The following is a 21,037-nucleotide window of genomic DNA, read 5'->3' on the forward strand; positions in this document are numbered from 1 at the left end:
TCTGTATTCAGATCTTGTGGAAGTTCTCGAAAGGCTGGTTGCCTTGCCGGTTCGCTTGAGTAGTGTTTTGCTTGTTTTGTTTTTGGTCTGGTGGGGGTTTTTTGTTGTTGTTGTTGTTTGTTGGGTTGGTTTTAACCTATGCCTCCCACCTCTCCACACTAAAAGGCCATTGTGAGGAATAAAGAAATGAAACTTAAGCATAGAGCCTGGTTGTACATTCAGAGTGCTGTCCAGTCTCTCTGAGGCTGTGCCTCCGTAAACCAGAATGTATGCCCTACACCATACATTTCAAATAAGGGCCTTCGGGACAGACTTTAAAATAACTGTAACACAGGGGTGGGGCTGGCTTTTTATGTGTTGTTGGTGATAATTAACTGCCCACCATACCTGTCCGTCCCTGGGAGCCAAGGTCTTCATAACATTGCTACTGAGTCACTGTGGTTCTAGGAATTTTCAGAGCCCTTATTTGGAGAAATACTGATTATTGCTGGGGAGGGATAAAGGTGGGGTGAGCATTTAGAAGCGGGGTGGTTTATTGGCAGAATAAGTTTATTGTACTGGGAATAAATCAGGATTTCTAGAACATGAGTTAAAGGATGACTTGGGATATTTTTTACTCTCTGTTGGGTATGTCCTGGAGGATCCCTGTCCAGGAAACAAAAGCAAGTGACAACCACAGAGCTAGCTCCTGGGTAGCTAGAGAGACCGTGTATGGATCCTCCCTCCCTTGGATGCTCTTGAGTGACAGCTCAGAGCTGCCCGAGGTGGAAAGGGCAGTGATTCTGAGAGGCAAGGGTTTCCCAGGGTGTGGACAGCCTGGGCGTGCGGGGGGGGGGGGAGGAGGCTCCTGTTGGATGTTATATGAGTTATGAAGGTTGGGAGAGGGGACTATCTGACACATCTCTCTCTGGAAGCAGGAATCCCCCGGCCCCCTCATCCATCTGAGCTGTCGCCGTATTACCCGCTGTCTCCAGGAGCTGTCGGACAAATCCCCCATCCCCTCGGCTGGCTGGTCCCACAGTAAGGAAACCCACATCCTTTCTTACCCTCCTTCCTTCCTCTGCTGAGCTCTGCCTCCTGGACCCCAGGGCTTAGACATTACTCCTCCCAGCTTCTCTAACTTCCTGCCCCCGTTTCTCATCATTTCTCTGCAGCCCCCTCAGTCTTGGCCCTAAACACCCCTCATGTCTGATTAAATTATCTTGCTCCTTCCTCACCCTCACAGGCAAGGACAGCCCATGTACTCACTCCCTCCTGGTGGTTTCCGGCATCCTTACCCTGCCCTCGCCATGAATGCCTCAATGTCCAGGTTGGTCCTAGGGCTGGGACCGACAACATGAAGTGTTGGGATATTTGTCTATTAGTGACTGTGCCATTTCTGTCCATGAACCGGCCTGTCCCCTGTAGGTTAGTGAGCATGTATGGGGTTCCCTGATCCTCACTTCTCTTTGATGAAGGGGCTACCTCTTGCCAAATGTTCTTTACACCACAGCCCCATGGAATAGGGACCTCAGGACTCTCTCTCTCTCTCTCTCTCTCTCTCTCTCTCTCTCTCTCTCTCTCTCACACACACACACCTAAAACCTCAGAGCCCTAGCCTGTTACCCTGCCTCCACATCCCACCTACCAGGCTCTGCGGAACAGAGTCATTTTGAACACATCACACTGAAGCCAGATACTAGGTGAAAATGTGTATCTTCTGTGATATCAGATAAAGACACAATGTATGGAAAATTCTCACAGGGGTGGCTCCACCTAACAATGGGACTGTCAGTGACAGATAACCTATGGCCCACAGTCCTGTCTTTCTTTCCCTGTATCTCGTGCCTTCTATCTGCCACGCCTCCTGTGTTTTTCATTCCCCCTGCATCCAGCACCAGGCTTGGGTATCTTGTGTGTGGTAGGGGAAGGGGGATAGCATTCTTAGTCATTCCCTAAAGCTGAGAGCCTGATTCTGCAGAACACAGTCATCTGGGCAGCACGCAGCCCTTGCCTCTCTGTTCTCATTTGTCTCCGCTGGTTTTGCAGCCTGGTCTCAAGTCGGTTCTCCCCACACATGGTGGCCCCTGCCCATCCTGGCCTGCCCACCTCAGGAATCCCCCACCCTGCCATCGTCTCCCCCATCGTGAAGCAGGAGCCAGCGCCCCCCAGTCTGAGCCCTGCAGTGAGTGCGTAAGTAAGAGGCCCTGGATGGAGGGGGAAGTGAGTGACTGGCCAGTCCATGTCACCTGGTTTTCTGTCCTGGTGTCAGCTTGCAATCATCCTGTCTTCTCTCCCGGAGACTGTTTGATTTTCTGCGTCCCTTCCTTTAAGACTCGGTGCGTCTGTTCTCATGGTCAGGTTCTAGTGGCTGTGAGGAACTAAGGAAGCTTTCAGCTTCTCTCCCTGCCCTGCCATCCCAATAAAATATGAGGTCAGGAGAAGAGAAAGTAATTCTCCCAAGGATTCATGAGAGCTGATGCCAGAGCAAAGACCCAGACATTATCCTCTGTCTAAAAGACAGCAGGAAAGCCCACACCACTAGTACCAGGGCTAAGGAGTCCAGAGAACCATAGCCTGCCTCCTTCTCTTCCTCTCTCTTCTCTCCTCTTCCTCTCTCTCTTCGTCCCCCACCCATCCAGATCCTTTATTTATTATGTATATACGCACCAGAAGAGGGCATCGGATCTCATTGCAGATGGTTGTGAGCCACCATGTGGCTGGGAATTGAACTCAGGACCTCTGGAAAGAGCAGTCAGTGCTCTTAACCTCTGAGCCATCTCTCCAGTCCTCTGCCCACACATGGCCACCCAAACAAGCCTCTTCTCCCAAAGGCGTTTCTTGTTCAGCTACCGGTGAATCACAGATAGGGGGAGCCGGATGAGGGTGGTACCTAATCTCTAGCTACATAACTCCACAGAAAATCCCCAGTTACCGTGAAAAAGGAGGAAGAGAAGAAGCCTCATGTGAAGAAGCCTCTGAATGCCTTCATGTTGTATATGAAGGAGATGAGGGCCAAGGTGGTGGCTGAGTGCACCCTGAAGGAAAGCGCGGCCATTAACCAAATCCTGGGAAGAAAGGTAAGGCCCACCCCCCTGATGACGTGTCTTGGATCAGGCCTCAATGGTCTCTTCCCTGATTGCTCTGTGTTTCTCAACCCTCTCTCCCTCAGTGGCACAACCTGTCTAGAGAAGAACAGGCCAAATACTACGAGCTTGCCAGGAAAGAACGGCAGCTTCATGCGCAGCTCTACCCAACCTGGTCAGCCCGGGACAACTATGTAAGTGTTCGTGCTGTGGGGGAACTCGGACACACACACACACACACCTGGACATACACACACACACACACACACACATATAACTATGTAAGTGTTGTGCTATGGGGGAACTCAGACACACACATCTGGACGCACGCGTGTGCACACACACACGCCACCCCAGGAGCTGCACATCTTCAGGATGCAGAGGAGAGAAAAGAAACAACTCCAATTTGCTTTTACAGGAGCAGCCTTGTTCTCTAGAAAACAAGGAAACCAAGTTTGAATTCTTAGGGTCCATGTCTAGAAATTCTTTGAAACTTGTCAGGTTTTTTAATATGATTTCTTTTTGTGATAGCTCGGGAGGTAAAATATTTGCTTTGCCAGAAGACGAGCATTAATCTCCAACACAGAGAGCCTGGCATGGTGCTGTGTTCTTAGACTCCCAGCACTGGAGAGGAGGAGGCAAATCCTCGGGGTTCACTAGCCAGTCTAGCCTGTGTGGCAAGTTCCAGGCCAATGAAGAAACCATGTCTCCAAAAAAGGTGGACAGTGCCTGAGGAATGACATCTGGCCCTCTGGTTCCCATGTGCACTGCAAACACACGCGCCCAAGGAAAGGGGAGAGGGAAAAGAGGCTTCTAAAAGACTCTCCTCTAGGGAGTAAAGGATGAAGGAAACAGAGAGGCCTGGCTGCCCCAATCTGAGGGACTCTTTGAGAAGGAAGGGCGGGGTCGCTCTGCCTCCTTGCACCCTCTCCAGGAGCAATCGAGAGAACGGGGGCTGGCACCTGTGTTCTGGGGTGATGGGGGTCCTCGTGCAGAGCTGGTGTTATTCTGTCCTTGTTCATCTCATCCTGTGGCCATGTGTTCCAGGGCAAGAAGAAGAAGAGGAAGAGAGAAAAGCAGCTGTCACAGACACAGTCCCAGCAGCAGATCCAGGAGGCAGAGGGTGAGTCCTGGGCTGGGGGCTCTAGGAGAGCACTCCCAGCCCCTCATAGAAAACTTTGGAGGGCTTGGGGATTTCCCCAGTTACTCTCCTTAAGATGATGAATATTTAGGGGGTGGGACTTGAGACATGGTTTCGAACTCCCTCTGTATAACAGGCTGGCCTCGAACTCACAGATATCCACCTGCCTCTGTCTCCCAAGTGCTGGGTCTAAACGTGTGTGCCACCACCGCCTGGTGATAATAAGTATTTTGATTGATTGATTGATTGATTGATTGATTGTTTTTTTGGGTTTTTTTTGGTTTTTTTTTTTTTTTTTTGGAGACAGGATTTCTCTGTAGCTTTGAAGCCTGTCCTGGAACTAGCTCTTGTAGACCAGGCTTGCCTCAAATTCACAGAGATCTGCCTGCCTCTGCCAAGTGCTGGACATTAAAGGCGTGCGCCACCACCATCCAGCTGATAATAAGTATTTTAAAGCTAGAGAAACCAACAATCTTTTCAAAGCCCAGGTGTGTCTCAGTCCCTCTGAGTTGTCCCTTAAGGGCTACTCAGTGAAAACAGGAATTAGCTGGAATTAATCTCTGAGATTCCCTTCCAATGGTGGCATGCTAGAGGTGAACAGAGCACCTGGTTTAGTTACTTTTCTCGTTGCCTTGACAAAACACCTGATACCTGGCAGAAGCAACTTAAGAAAGGCTTTGTTTTGTCTTAGAGCTTAAGGATCCCATCCCTCATGGTGGGGGACCCTATAGCTGATCATACTGTATTCTTGGTCAGTAGGCAGGGGGTGAAAGGGGGTGCCCAGCTTGCTCGCTCCTTGCTCTGTTAAAACTGTCTTGGAGACATTTTATGGACACACTTAGAGGCGTGTTCCCATGGTAACGGTGAAGATTGCCTGTCCCACCACTTACCTATGAATTCCCTGGAATTCGGTTTTCTTCGGTTGCACACCAGAATAACAGCGCTTGCCTTTGTTCGGGAACCACATCACACAAGGCGCTGTAATAGAAGGCGACTAGCCCGGAGCGTTGCTCAGGGTGACAGGTGTTTAGGTCCATCTCAGTATAAGGCTAATGGGTAACTAATGTGCTCATGCCGTTTGCGGTACCCTGGCCTCCTTTCTTCCCCGTAATCTGTATGTTCCTGTGCAGCCGCATACAGTAGTAGAATATAGAGAAGACACAAAACCTGTTATGTGACATGCCACAGTGCTCCGCAGGAGTGCCCCATCTTTGCGCCATGAGCCAAGGGTTTGAAAACAGGCTGGGGATTCATCTCAACAGTTAAGGGCTTTAAGGAGGGGGTGACGAGGTGGGAGACTTTAACCTGTTTCTTTCTGATCAGATTCTGAGTGTGTTCCTGTCAGTATGGACATTTGGTTTCTAGACTGTGCCTTCCCTGGGTGTCCTTCCGTGTAGTGTCCTAATCTTGGAATCTTTAAAAAGCCTGGGGATGCACGCGGCTCAGTTGAGGGAATGCTTGCCTAAGCATGCACGAAGCTCTGAGCCTAGCAGCCATCACCACATCAAACAGAGGTTGTACTGTGCATCTATCCCCACATTTCAGAGGTAGAAATAGGACCCTGAGGTTGTCCTTGGCTCCAGTCTGAGACCAGCCTGGGATACATGAGCGCCTGCCTCAAACAAACAAGTAAAGCCCAGACTGGAGTTAGAACTCAGTGGATCAGGTCTGTGCAAGCATGAAGAGCTGTCTTCCGATGCCCGGTACCCACGTAAAAGATACTATGTAACCTGGTCATCTAATTAGTAAGCACAGCAGGCTTTATAGCCAGTGAGAGATTCTGTCTCAAAAAAGAAGGTGGGAAGTAGAGAGTTGGCTCAGTAGTGAAGAGCACTTGTACCCATCTGTAGCTCCAGTTACAGGGCATCTGATGCCCTCTTCTGGCCTCCACAGGTACCAGGCATACCTAGTACACAGACATGTGTAGGCAAAACACCCATCCACATAAAATAAGTTTTTTTAAAAAATGAAGGTGTAAAGCAATAGAAGAAGCCCAGCCTTGACCTCTGCCCTCCACACACACATGCACACACACCCCACAATATAATTTTTTTCAAGTATTTTTCAAGCAATCTCAACGATTTCAATGCACAGTCATCCTCAGTGTCCTTCAGATTGGCTCCAGGGCCCCACCGTACTCCGCTTCTCAGATCGCTGATCCACAGATGTTTGAGTCCCTTGAGTAGGTGGTCTTGTATTTATATATGGCTTATGCGTATTCTTCAGCTACGCTGTACCACTCTAGATGCTTCTAACGCCCCACACAATGAATGCTGTGAAAATAGCTACTAGGTTGGTTCTATTTGCTTCGTGAAAAAAAATAGCAAGGAAAAGAAAATGTGTGTGTTTAGTACAGAAAAGATTTTTTTTTTTCCCTGAATATATTCATTGGTTCTGGGTTCAATCCACAGAGGGGAGCCACAGATCCACAAGGCTAATTGTACTGTACCAGTGTCTGGCCACTGCTCCTCCTCTGCCCCTCCCACTGCTCCTCCTCTGCCCCTCCCACTGCTCCCAGCTGATTGCTTTTCCCTTGTGTTTTTGTCTTTAGGTGCTCTGGCCTCCAAGAGCAAGAAGCCATGTATTCAGTACCTGCCCCCTGAGAAGCCTTGCGATAGCCCTGCCTCTTCCCATGGCAGCACGCTGGACTCGCCTGCAACTCCCTCCGCGGCCTTGGCATCGCCAGCTGCCCCTGCGGCCACCCACTCCGAGCAAGCCCAGCCCTTGTCCCTCACCACCAAACCGGAGACCCGAGCCCAGCTGGCTCTCCATTCAGCTGCCTTCCTGGCCGCTAAGGCCACAGCCAGTAACTCCAGCCAGATGAGCAGCCAGCCGCCACTCCTCTCCAGGCCCTTGCCCCTGGGCTCCGTGCCCACTGCTCTGCTGACCTCTCCCCCTTCCTTCCCAGCTACCCTCCATGCCCATCAGGCCCTCCCCGTGCTACAAGCCCAGCCTCTTTCCTTGGTCACCAAATCTGCCCACTAAGCCGCCCCCTGTTCTATGCAGGCTGTCTCGGGACTCCAAGTAGGAATGATTCAGAAGAGAGGAGGGGATAAAAGGAAACATTATTGGTCAATATTTGACCACTCTGGACTGTTCTGTAAAGTGACTGGTAACAGCAGTGCTTTACGACTATAGATGTAACCAACAGCTGATCTTCAGGCTTTTTTTTAAAAAAGGAAAAAAAATACAAAATAAAACCTTCATCACCCCTGCCCCCCCAAATCTTCACAAGAAAGCACTGAAAAGCAGTGTGTTGCTCTCGCCCCGTGCGCTGTGGTGGGTATTCCTGGGCGGAAGATGCCTCTCTACCTCTTCTCTTCCTTTCTGCCCTCCCTTGTCCTCACCGGTCCCACCTGCCCTAGCTCCCCCACCGCATCTGCCACGTTGCCTGGCCTGGAGTTCTAGCCTGGCTCCCTTCCTCCAGGTCACTCTTGTTCCCTAGCATAAGTTTTTGTCATGTGTTCAACATCCGTTCATGCTCCTTTGTCCTCTGCCCACTGTAAGGCCATGACCACATGTGATGACATCTTGGCCTGATCCGTTCCCACCAGCATCCCCCTCTCCTTCGGGCCCCAGTGGGCCAGCCTCGAGAGCTTGTGGTGGGGAAAGAGATCCTTCCTCTGAAATGGTCCCCCACCCCTGCATTTAAAATGACTCAAGGTGCCTCAAGAAGTCTGTGTTCCTCTCGGTGCACAGTTGAGTCTTCCTGCCTCGCAGTCTCAGAGTGGCAGGCGGGACCCAGTTCCCACTGCCTGGCTCCTGTCCTTCAGTGTGTGCTAGTACAATCTGCCCAAGTTCTAAGACCCTCTGCCCCTCCCCCACCACCACCTCACAAGCTTCTTCTGTGTGTATTTCATTTTGTTTTTATGGTTTTTGGAGCAATTTAAACTCCCAGTTTATTTTCACAAAAGATAATAAAATTCCAGTTGCAAGACTGTTTCTGGGTGTTTCTTTAGACCTTTTGTTGAATCAAGCCACTGCCTTCCTGCCAAGCTCTGGGTTTTAACCTTAGTTTTGCAGGCCACTGATCATAGAGTCACACCAGCTGAACTCTGAGAAGCTCGGGCAGCTCCTAATGCTCCCTACCTCCAATAGTTTTCTTGATGTGTATGAACATTTTGCCTGTGTGTATATATGTGCGCCATGTGTGTGCCTGGTGCCCTCAGAGGTCAGAAGAGAGTTTTGAATCCCCTGAAACTGTTGTTAAGGAGTAACATAAATCACTGTGTGGGTGCTGGGAACCACACCCAGGTCCTTCGGAAGTCATCTCTCCAGCCCCACCTTCAAGTCTTTTCATTCAGTGTTGACCATTGAGACCCCCAAGTGTGAGTCTTATAATTTATGATTGACTTAAAGAGATTTCTAGTGTGGAAGTGTTCTGATTATGCTTCTGACTCCCCCCCCCACCCCCATATTAGAGTTGCCAAGGAGCGCTTGCTGGACGCCCTTTGAACTTTTCATGGTTTCCAGCCCTGTGGCTGATGTTACTCACAGTAACTTTCTTAGACATAATTTACCAATTTGTATTTACATTTTACCCATTCGAAATAGCGGGCTGGACTGGGGGTACATCTCAGTGACCTCTGTAAGAGGCTTTGAATTTGATAGCAATACTGTCAATTAAAAATGATGTGTTATTTATCACTGCATATGGCAGGGATGTGCAAGCTGTTATGGTGGCCAGAGGACTTTCGGAACCAATTCCACCTTCCAGGGATGCAACTCAGGTCTTCACAGCAGGCTTGTGTAGCGAGTGCCTTTACGAGCCAAGCCATCTTGCTTTTTCTCTTTTTTTTTCCCCCCAGAGGAGGTTTTGAGACAGGGTTTCTCTGTATAACAGCCTTGGGACTGTCCTGAAACTCACTCTGTAAACCGAGTACTCACTGAGATCTGCCTGACTCTGCCTCTCAAGTGCTGGGATTAAAGGCGTGCACATCCACCACCCAGCCATCTTGTATTTTTTAAAAGAAGACAATCTTATTGGGTTTTAGTATGATGAGCCATGAATCCGTGTATCCATTGCCACGACCAATTAAAAGAAAATTTAAGTTTTTCCCAAGAGAAACTCTATCCGTTGAAGGTGACTCCCTATGCACTCAACTCCAACACTAGCCAGCCAGTAATCTATTTTATCTCCATAAATTTGTTTATCCTAGGATTTATTCAAAATAATTCAACATGAGGTCATCTATCACCAAGTTCTCTCCGTGTCATATTTTCAAGTTTATCCGTGTTATACCTTGTATCAGTATTTCGATATTTTTTAACAGTAATAAAATTTTTATATTTTAGGGTTGGAATCTAGCCCAACTGCTAGAGTACTTGGCTAGCATTCACAGCACCCAAGTTTCAGTCCCCAGCACCACATAAAGCCAAGCGGAAGGTAGAAGCAAGACAACCAGACCAGAAATTTACTGTCATCTTTGGCTACATAGTGAGTCTGAGGCCAGCTTATGTGACATGAGCTCCTGCTTTAAAAATAAACAAAACCATTTTAGCCATTTTTAGGTAGCATTCAGTACATTTACAACCCTGCGATCGGGATTGCTCTCTAGTTGGGCTACAAAGATGGCTCAGTACTTAAGAGCCCTTGCTGTACAGTCACGGAGCCAAGCTCCGATCTGAGCACCCACATTAACGACCGACCCTCGCACACCTTTCAGCCCAGCTTAGAAAACTCAAGCTCCACGCTGAGAGAGCTTGAGTTTTCTAAAAGTTTTCAAAGAGTTCAGCAGAGGCTGACTGGAGAAAGCTGGACACCCTTTTCCGGCACCTACCACACCCACACAGACACAGGTGTGCATACAGTCAAATACATAGATACATACAAACACATCTTTTTATTTATTTATTTGGTTTTTTAATACAAAGTCTTGCTATGTAGCCTTGGCTGAACTGGGATTCACTCTGTGACTAGCCATGAACTCACAGAGATCCGCTGGCCTCTGCCTCCCCAGTGTTGGAACTAAAGGTGTGCTATGAAAAAGAGCAAAAAGTGGGGGGGGGGGGTCCCTTAATTCCTATCATGCTCAGCAATGACGAAGGCCACACAGGTTCTTTCACTCTTGAATGGTTTCTATTGACGACTTCAGTGTGCTAGCGTTCTGCCTCACCAGGAAGTGTTTTCCAGGGGATGGCTGTGTTTGGCAGCCATTGGGTAGGTCACGTTGAGGAACTAGGACAAGGTGGAAAACTGGAAACTGTAAACAGTGACTAATCCTTGGTTCAGAAGAGTAGCTGAATAGCTAGACACACAGCTCAGTTAGTAGGTGCCTGCCTAGCGCACACAAAGCCCTAGGCACAGTCCCTGCCTTTACTGGGCACAGTGCCTACGCCTATTATCCAGCCCTTGAGAGGATCCGAAGTTCAAGGTCATCCTCAGCTGCAAATAAAGAGGAGGCCAGATTGGAATACTTAGACACTCTCGAAAAACAAAATAGCACAAGGTATGATGGTGTACACCTTTAATCTCAGCATTCTGAAGGCTGAGGCAGGTGGATCTCTGTGAGTTCTAGACCAGAGTGGTCTACATAGCAAGTTCCAAGCTAGTCAGGGCAACATAGTAAGACCCTGTTTAAAAAAATTAAAACTTGTTGCTGTAGTAACAGAATTGTAATCATTCATTACATATATATGTGAATGTATGTATATATATATATGTATGTATGTATGTATGTATATGTTATGATGGTCCTGGGAATCAAACCCTGGACTTTGTATGAAATAAGCTAACACTCTACTACTGAGCTACCCTTCCTCCTGCCCACTATATATGTATAAACCACCTTGTGCTTATCTGTTCATTTGATGTCAAATACTGAATGCAACCATGTTGCAGAGGACCTGTGTTCGATTCCCAGAACCGTCTGACTTTCATGAATAATGCTGTTACGTACATTCACATACAAGTATGCCAGGTAGTGGTGACTCATGCCTTTCATCCCAGCACTCGGAAGGCAGAGGCAGGTGGATCTTTGAGTTTGAGGCCAGCTTGGTTGACAGATCAAGTTCCAGGACAGCCAGGGCAACACAGAGAAACCCTGTTGTGAAAAACAAACAAACAAACAAAAGAAGATTTTCTTTTAATTCCTTGGGGGATAACTAGGCATGTTGTCCCATAAGTAGCATTTTGTCCCATAAGTAGCTATTTTAATTTTTTAAGGAAGCCGCACACTCTCCTAGCAGCCGCACCGCATCGTGTTCCGTTCCTATTTGCGAGCTCTGATCCTCCTTTGCCTCACCAATACTAGTTTTCTAGCTTTTCTGAACTCATATTTCATTGATTTTGATTGATATTTCCCTAATATTGATGATACATAGTATCTTTTTGTGTACCTGTGGGCTAACTGCCCTGGCATTATTCAAAGCTCCTGCCCGCAGTGAGCTATCCTGGTACCCTCATCAAAAATGAATTAATGACGAATGGGCAAGCTTGTCTCTAAACTCAGTTCTGTCCTGTTCATCCCTGTGTCCTTGCACCAGCACCAAATCGTCCTCTCTACCGAAGCTTTAAGGTTGAGGCTGGAGAGATAGCTTTGCAGTTGAGAGGACTCGTTAGTTTTTCAGAGGACCAAAGGTTGATTGCCAGCACCCTCATCTGGCAGCTCACAGCTGCCTGTAACTCCAGCTCCAGAAAACCCAAAGCCTTCTTGTGGTTTCTGTGGGTACCTAAAAGTGCATGCCCACACATAGAGATACATGTATTAAATGATAAAATACATCTTTAAGGTCAATCAAGTTAGGAAGCGTGAGTCCTCTGGCAGTATTTTTACAGCACTGCTGAGTTTCTTGCTTTTCCATGTGAATCTTAAGATCAACTGATGTAGGTGGGCCTTCTGTCTATGTGTTATTTTCATTGGTTAATAAAGAGACTGCCTTGGCCCTTTGATAGGACAGAAAATTAGGTAGGTGGAGTAAACAGAACAGAATACTGGGAAGAAGGGAAGTGAGGCAGACGCATGGAGCCAGCCACCAGGTCAGACATGCTGAATCTTTCCCGGTAAACCACCACTTTGTGGTGCTACACAGATTATTAGAAATGGGTTAATCAAGATGTGAGAATTAGCCAGTAACTAACTCTCTAGAGATAATGGGCCAGGCAGTGTTTAAATGAATACAATTTGTGTGTTGTTATTTCCGGGGCTAAGCTAGCCGTGCGGGAGCTGGGTGGGACTAAAAGCAGGCCTGCCCGTAGCTTCTCACTACAATCAACTGATCAATTCTGCAAAGAAGCCAAATTAGAATTTACCAAAGACTGTTGGTGTTTCAGTTTGGAAACCATATTAGCTACTTTTCCCATTGCTGTGACAAAATATCTCACAGAAGCCCATTACCAAAAAAAGGGATGCATTCTGGCTCACAGTCTGAGAAGGGATAAAAGTCCATCATGGTAGGAAAGCATGTGGCAGGAGTGTGAAGTCGCTGTTCACTTTATGTCTACAGAAAGAAAGCAAATGCATGCTGGTGCCCAGCTTACGTCGCAGGCAGGAGGCAGAGGCATGCTGGTTCTCAGTTTACTTTCTCCTTTGGTTCAGTCCAGGACTCCAACCCATGGGATTGCACTGCCCGTAGTCAGAATTGGTCCTCCCTGTCATTGAGATGGCTTAGTGGGAGGACGAGCGAGATGGCGCAGTGGTTAAGAGCACTTGCTACTCTTGCAGAGGACCTGAGTTTGATCCCAGTGCTGACATGGTAGTTCACTACCATCCATAACTCTAGTTCCAGAAGATCTGAAACCCTCTTCTGACTTTCGAGGGAACCAGGCATGCATGTGGTACACATGCACACATGCAGGTAAAGCACTCATGTACATAAAATAAATCTTAAAAGAAGAGGGGGTCTTAGTGGGTAGAGGTGCCTGCTATCAAGCCTGAAGACAAGCGTCACAGTCGGTCCTCAGGACCCATAGCCAGAGAACTGACTCCTGACCCCTGCACACTGGCCACTGACCTCCACATGAATATCGTGGCGCACACACACACTCACACAAATATACACAAAATAAATAAAATGTAATAAAAATTTGAAAGCAGTAAAGAAATCCTGTCAAGGGCTGATGAGGAGTCTCAGCAGGTGAAGACACTTCCTACCAAGTAAGGCTGAGGTCTACATTAGATTCCCAGGGTTAATGTGGAGGAAGGGGAGAACCCACAGTCATGAGTTGTCCTCTGACCTACACACACACAAAATGAATAAGAAAAAAACAGTTGAGAAAACCGTTCCTTATTTTGGAAAAATGAAAAAGGTCTCCAATTTCTTTCCATGGAATATGTTAGTGTAAGTTCCATGCACGCCCCTCTTCAGGTTGAGGCCATGCTTTGCCTTTTCTTAGTTGTTGGTGTTATTTTTAATCATGAAGGGATATAAAGAAATTTTAAGATTTATTAATCTACTGGTGTGGGAGAATTGCAAATAATATTGTTTCTGTGTGGTTATTTCAGGAGTCTGGGCAGCCAGGAACACACAGCGGACTCCTACTACAATCTACTTTCAGCTAGGCACAGTGACTAACTACCACACTGAGGCAGGAGAATGGCTTGACCTTGGAGTTCCAGGCCAATCTGGGCAACATAGTAAGACCCCCCCTACACACACACACACACACTTTAGAAAGAAGAGATTCCTTTCTGCTTCTTCGTTCAAGTGCAGTTGCTGTAAGTTAAGAGGCAATGTTATCCTCTGCCTCCTCCAAGCCTGCCCAGGAAGAAGCATGGCAGGGGGATGAGCCATGTTAGACCCGGTCCTTCCTCCACACCTGTCTGCTCCCTCCGTACCCGCTCAGCATCTATGCTCATTCTCCCTCTCAGCCCCAACATGGTCTCTACCTCCTCACTCTTGAAAGAAGGCTTACCTCTCAGAATATCTGGAACACTGAGGGCTGAGAGTATAACTCAGTTGGTAGAGCACCTCCTAGCACAGGTGCTCCAGGCACTCAGGAAGTAGGAGCAGGAGGGCCACAACTCCAAGGTCATCCTCAGGCTACAAAGCTAGACAGCGGCCAGCTTGGAATATGTGAGACCTTGTCTCAAAGAAGGAGAAAGGAAAGGAGGGACTGGAGGGCTGACTCAGCGGTGAAGAACTCTCCTTGCTCTTGCCCCAGGGCAGCTAGCTTGTGCTCCCGTTGTCACTGATGACCCCTCTGCAGCCAAACTCTCACCACCACTGGGCTGAAGCAACTATGTTAGTTAGCATTTCTGTTGCTGCAATGAAACACCATGGCCAAAAAGCAAATTAGGAAGGAAAGGGTTTATTTGGCTTATGCTTCCACATTTCAGTTACATTCATTGCAGGAAGTCAGAACAGGAACTCAAACAGAGCAGGAACCTTCAGGCAGGAGCTGGTGCAGAGGCCATGGAGGGGTGCTGCTTACTGACTTGCTCCCCATGGACCCAGGACCACCAGCCCAGGGATGGCCCCACCCACAATGGGCTGGGCCCTGCCCCACTGGTCACTAATTTAGCTAATGCCTTACAGTGGGATCTTATGGAGGTATTTTCTCAATTGAGGTTCCCTCCTTTCAGATAACTCCAGCTGTGTCAAGTTGACATAAAACTAGCCAACACAGCATCTAACCGGGAATCTTATTTCAGTCCTCTGCTGCTTGGTACTGTTCATTTCCCCTTCCTTCTCGAAGCCCTACATTCTGTGACAAATCAAGGAGACGCTGATGTCCCAGATGGCAAGCGATATGACTCACAGAGCACTGGCATCCACAAGGATTGTGGATTGTGTATATATGGTTTATACCTTTCTGTATTTTCAGTTAGCTATCATGTGCACATATATGACAAGGAAAATGTTCACAACAATAGCTCTAGGTTAAAAAAAAAAATTCCGCCTTTAATCCCAGCCCTTGGGAGGTAGAGGTAGGTGATCTTTGTAAATTTGAGGTCAACCTGGTCTACAGAGTGACCCTGCCTTAAAAAAAATTTTAAAAAAATTATTTTCTTACTTTGACTTATCTTCATTTTCTGACTTTTCCAATGGAGTATATTATTTATAACAATAACTTTAGAAGTTTAAGTATAGGCTATGAACAGTTAAACATTGTACACAATTGATCTAACTCTCAAATGTTTTTATTTAATTAATTTATTATTATTATTTATTATTTTTTGAGACAAGGTTTCTCTGTGTAACAATCCTGGCTATCCTGGAACTCTCTCTGTAGACCAGGCTGGCCTTGAACTCACTGAGATCCACCAGCTTCTGCCTCCCAAGTACTGGGATTAAAGGTGCGCGCCACCACTGCCCAGCTAAATGTTTTTAATTTTAGTTTATTTTTGTGTGTATGTGTATTTTGCATGCATATATATACATGTCTGGTGCCCACAGAAGCCAGAAGATGGTGTTGAACCTCCCAGAACTGGAGTTATGGTTAGTTGTGGGCCAGTATGTGCTTGATACGGGGAGTCGAAACCAGGTCCCGTTTTCGACCCATGCTCTTACTGTTGAGCCATCTCTCCAACCCTAACAGTCAATATTTTTATCTCTCATTCATAATGAAGGAACTGACAAAGTTCTTAAGTGATGACCCACATTCATGTGAGCTATTTGTGCAGGGATTAAGTAGTAAAGCAAAACAGTCAGCAGGCCGACCTATTGACTTATGCTGTAATCCCAGCACTCAGGAGGCTGAGGCAGGAGGATCATGAGGCTAGTATGAGCAACTTAGTAGGACCTAGTCTCACAAACAAACAAACAAACAAACAGAGGCTGAAGAGATGACTCAGCAGTTAAGAGCACTTACTGCTCTTCTAAAAACCCACTTGCAATTCTCAGCACCCATGTGGCAGTTCACAACAGTCTGTTGCTCCAGCCCCAGGGGATCTAATGATGGCCTCATAACACCAGGTATACACATAGTGGATAGACATATATATAAAAGCTTCAGTAGATAGATAGATGACAGAAAGAACAAGAGGGAGACTGTGCAATCGGTAAAGTGCTTACCTTATAAGCAGGAATGAAATTGCATCCTCAGAACCCATGTTAAAAAGTTGGGTGTGGGGGCTGGAGAGATGGCTCAGTGGTTAAGAACACTGACTGCTCTTCCAGAGGACCCAGGTTCAACTCCCAGCACCCACATGGCAGCTCACAACTGTCTGTAACTCCAGTTGCAAGGGACCTGACACACATGGGAAAACACCAACGTAAATAAAATGAAAACAAATAAATTTTAAAAAAATTTAAAAAACCCAAGAAGTTGATTTGTGTTTGAAACCCGACTGCAAACCTGACTGCTGGGGAGGGGCAGACAGGTAGATCCCCAAAGCTTACTGGCCAACAAGCCTAGCATACTCAGTCATTTCTGTGTCAGTGCAAGACCTTGTAAAAGGCAGATGGTGCCAGAGGAATGACACCAGAGGTTGTCCTCTGGCCTACACACACACACACACACACACACACACACACACACACATGCAAATAAGCATGCACGCACACGTATTCAGGAACTCAAGAACGCTTTTTCTTCTATCAATTTAACACATTATGAATTCTCAGGATTGGGGAAAATGGGGAGAAAGAAAACCAACTAAAATAAATTGTTTGAAAATGCCACAATGTAACTTAATTCTTTGTATGTTAACAAAAATGTAAAAGAGAAAGTCGGGTTAATACTAGTGCTGGCTGCTCACTGTAGTTGCTGCTACTCAGGAAGCTGAGGTGGAGGGTCACCTGGACCCAGGAGTTTGAGAGAAGTGTGGGTGGCACAGTGAGATGAGAGGAAAAACTGGGGGAGAGGGGGAAGAAAGGAAGGAGAATGAAAAAGAAAATAGCTCCCTGTTATCAGAAGTTTGATTTAAAAAAAAAAAACCTAACCTTGAACAAACTGTTGAATCTTTCTGAGTATTTGTCTCAGTATTTTATTTATTTATTTATTTAGTTAGTTAGTTAGTTAGTTTTTTCCAAGACAGAGTCTCTCTGTAGCTTTTGGAGCCTGTCCGGGAACTCTCTCTGTAGACCAAGCTGGCCTCGAATTCACAGAGAACTCCTGCTTCCTTTCCAGTCCTTCTGGGAAGCAGGCTGGTACAGCTCCCCAGTTTCCTCTCCACTCTGACTACTCCCATCATTCTCGCTGAGCCTGTGCACCACCTGGGACACTGCAACAGTCTCCTTTTCCCTACTGCCCTAGCCAGCTCTTTCCGACACAAGCAGAGTAATGGGCACATACTCTCCACTCTGACTATACCTCGCCTCTGTTTAGATAAAACACAAACGCCTGAGAGCTCTGAGGGAGCAGAACGATTTTCCTCCCCTGCCTAGTAACATGGATACCAGGTCAGGTTTAATCATTTGCCACTGCCATCCCCACCCACCCACACCCTCACTAAGCCAATATCCTTAAATGTTAGTCAAACATTTATCTTTAAGCAGGCAGACAGAAGTTTCTTTTAGAAAAAGATCCATTTACCAGTTCACTTCCTCTAGGCAAGGCAGAGTCAACATTCTAAAGATTTTTTTTTTATAGCTCTGGAGACTGTACCCAGGGCCTCTCACACGCCAGGCAAGCAGCACTTTACCACTGGAATAGTCCAGTCCCTGTAATAATCTGGTAGACTCCTCACACCTCTGTGACTTTTTTATTCTCTCTTCAGTAATGTAAGAAGAGGGGAGACGGGAAAGGAGGGGAGAAGTGGCAAGGAGTTCATTAAAGGGATTTTTTATTCAAATAACAGAAAAAGTGCTTGCTTCTGAGACTGTGCTCGTGCCATGTACTATTTGGAAATTTTGAAAACTTTCAGCTATCCAGGACTACCTGTCCTATCATATTACGTTCAGGTCTCTCACAGAGTGAGTCCTCTTTGGCTGGAATGGGCCAGTTTACTGTTCAACCAGAGTTGGCTGACAGATTTTTCTATTGCATAAGGACTTTTGTCCTGGGCCACTCCCGGATCGTTTGTTTCTTGGCCTGGCTCTCTTCCAGACTCCTTCTCTACGTTCCTTGTTACCCAGCAAACCTGCTCTTTAGGCTCCCCACTGCCTGCATGTGCTGGCATCCCCTCTCCCCTTTCATTAGCCAGGAATATCTATACCCTTCAGTCCCCAGTCCCACCGTTCATTCTCAGCTGATACCCACTTCTCATAGTTTTGCTTGGCAGTTCTTGGTGTGCACTCAATCAGTTATTTGTCTGGATGTCATTGTAAACTACTTGATAAAGTAATCTAGAGGTTGAATTCGGTTTATAGTTCCCAGAAATACACAGTGCATCGTGGCAGTGAAATCCCAGCAGCAAGAGAAGGAGGTGGCTGGCCACACTGAATCCACAGTCAGGAAGCAGAGAGACGCTAAAGTTCTATATTGTGCTCAGTGTGGTTTCCATTTTATTCAGTTCAGGACTCCAGCCCAGGAGATACTAATGTCCACATCCAGGGTGGGCCTTCCCACCTCAGTTAACCTAACCTAGATAACCTCTCACGGGCATGCTCAGAGATTTCTTTCCATGGCGATTCTAAAGTCCATCGGATTGACAATAAAAATTAACCATTACAGCCAACATGGACAAACATCTATATGATATTTATGGGCCTCATCAGATTGCAAGCTTTATGAAATTAAAGTCTTACTTATTTATGTACTTTTTTGTTTGTTTGTTTTTTCAAGACTGGGTTTCTCTGTGTAGCCCTGGCTGTCCTGGAATGCACTCTGTGGAACAGTATGGTCTTGAACTCACAGAGATCCACCTGTCTCTGCCCCCTGAGTGCTGAGACGAAAGGTGTGCCCCATCATGACCGTCTACTTTTGAGACTAAGTGTTACTTTGTTCTTCAGACTGGCCTCCAAATTCTGGTAATTCAAAAGGTTCTTTGCCTCTGAGACTAGAGAGCTGGCTCAGAGGTTAAGGGCTCTGGCTGCTCTTCCAGAGGACCCAGGGTCAATATCCAGCACCCATATGGTAGTTCATAACTGTCTCTTAACTCCAGTTCCAAAGGATCCAATGCCCTGTTCTGGCTTCCTTGGGTCCCGGACAGGCACGTGATGAATAAGCACAAATGGAGACAAAATACGCATACACATAAAACAATAATGTAACAATTTTACTTTAGCCTCTGTCTTAAACCCCTGGGGTATTAAGGACCATGGAACCGGGCATGATGGCACACAACTGTAATCGCAGCACTTCTAAGGCAGAGGAAGGAAGATTGGTGCCAACTGGTGCAACTCAAGGTCTTTCGAGTGAGTTCCAGGCCTGCTGTGACTGTCTGTCTCCAAACAACAAAAAGTTAAAACGAACATGGTTGTTGGAACTTTTAGTTTGAGCTAGGTCCTACTATTTGTTAAATCGTTGTTTACAAAACACCTAACCTGGCAAATGTTCATAAACGATCCCAAGCAACCTGTTTCAACAACCCAGCACTACCTCAGATGACACAAGAACTGAATGTAAACAGCAACCCATAGATGGGCAGACAGCAAGAATTAAAAAAATTTACATGTATGTCTGTACACCATATGCATACAATGTCTGTAGAGGCCAAAAGAGGACGATCTGAAACCGGAGTTACATATCTTTGTTAGCTCTCTTGTTGCTGCTGAGAATGGAACTCAGGTCCTCTGGAGGAGCAGTTAGCAGTTTTTAACCACTTAGCCATCTCTCTAGCTCTCTAGCTCCCCCCCCCCATTTTCTTTTAAGACAGGGTTTTTCAGTGTAGTCATGGTTATCCTGAAACTAAACCAGGCTGGCCTCGAACTCAGAGATCCCTGTGCCTCTGCCTCCTGGGTGCTAGAAGACATGCCACACTGCCAGGCTTCTCTAAAAGAATTTTATATGTACACACACACACACACACACACACACACATAGCGGTGGTGGTACACACCTTTAATCTCAGCACTCTGGCTCTGGCAGAGGCAGGCATATTTGAGTTCAAGGTCAGCCTGGTCTACGAGTGAGTTCCAGGATAGCCAGGGCTACACAAAGAAACCATCATGAAAAACAACAAAAGTTGCTAAGGTGAGGCAGAGTTCTTGTCTAGTGTGCACAAAATCATATTACCACGTAAACTGGGTTTGAGAAATACAAGCCTTTAATTCAGTAGTAAGATTAGAAAGGTCGTTTTTCTATCTGGGCAACAGGAGATTTTAGATTCTGCATTAGAGAGATGGTTCAGCAGTTAGGGGTATGTGCTGTTCTCCCACAGGACTAGAGTTCAGTTCCCAGCACCCATGTTGATGGTTCTAAACCGCTTGTAGCTCTAGTTCTAGGGGATACGACATTTTCGTCTAGTCTCCAAGGGCACCCATGCCTAGGTGGTTCATACAAATTAAAATAAAAATTTGATATCCTATGTCTTAAATAACCCGAGTGGGTTGTGGTGAGACACATGTAATTCTAAACACTCAGGAGGCACGAGCTTGAGGCTAGCCTGTACACAGAGCAATACAGTCTCAAATACGTAAAAATTTAGAAAAAAAAAATCTGTGGTAAATTCAAAGGGCCCTAGAGACCGTCAAGAAAAGGATTACGACCAGGAACGAAGTGATGATTTTTGTTTCTAGACGGGAAAGACCAGAACAGGGTACATTTTGTGTGGAGTGAGAAAAGCTTCACCAGCAATAGAGAAGACAGAAACACGGGCCGACGACGCAGCGAAGCGGCCTCCGCGGCTCCCGTCCTCGGATCCCACAACATGAGCCGCGAGAGGCGACGCAGCAGCTGCCGGTCAGAACAATTTCCAAAGCGCGAGGACAAGTTTAGAGGAAAGAGATTGCAGAGCTCGTCAGAGTGCTGAGAAAAAGAGGGCGGCGGGACTTGGAACGCTGTCCGTTACTAACGGAACACATGGCCGCTGACAGCCAGGACCCGATGACCCGCCCCCGGGGCGGG

At 46.8% G+C, this 21,037-nt stretch overlaps 1 protein-coding gene across 2 annotated transcripts in view; it reads left to right on the forward strand.

Moving 5' to 3' along the window:
• Window positions 1-8,144, forward strand: part of Tcf7l1 (transcription factor 7 like 1) — a 167,690-nt gene extending 159,546 nt beyond the window's left edge. For both annotated transcript variants that reach the window (XM_048416533.3, XM_048416535.3), the window contains 7 exons: window positions 918-1,020; window positions 1,226-1,309; window positions 2,029-2,172; window positions 2,900-3,059; window positions 3,152-3,259; window positions 4,113-4,188; window positions 6,758-8,144. In XM_048416533.3, coding sequence (XP_048272490.2) covers window positions 918-1,020; window positions 1,226-1,309; window positions 2,029-2,172; window positions 2,900-3,059; window positions 3,152-3,259; window positions 4,113-4,188; window positions 6,758-7,191 — 1,109 coding nt within the window. In that variant the 3' untranslated portion in view covers window positions 7,192-8,144. The remainder of the gene's footprint in view (window positions 1-917; window positions 1,021-1,225; window positions 1,310-2,028; window positions 2,173-2,899; window positions 3,060-3,151; window positions 3,260-4,112; window positions 4,189-6,757) is intronic.
• Window positions 8,145-21,037: the final 12,893 nt, after the last annotated feature.

This window comes from Myodes glareolus, chromosome 6 (assembly GCF_982192425.1).
Source record: "Myodes glareolus chromosome 6, mMyoGla1.1, whole genome shotgun sequence".
In the NCBI taxonomy this organism is placed as follows: Eukaryota; Metazoa; Chordata; class Mammalia; order Rodentia; family Cricetidae; genus Myodes; species Myodes glareolus.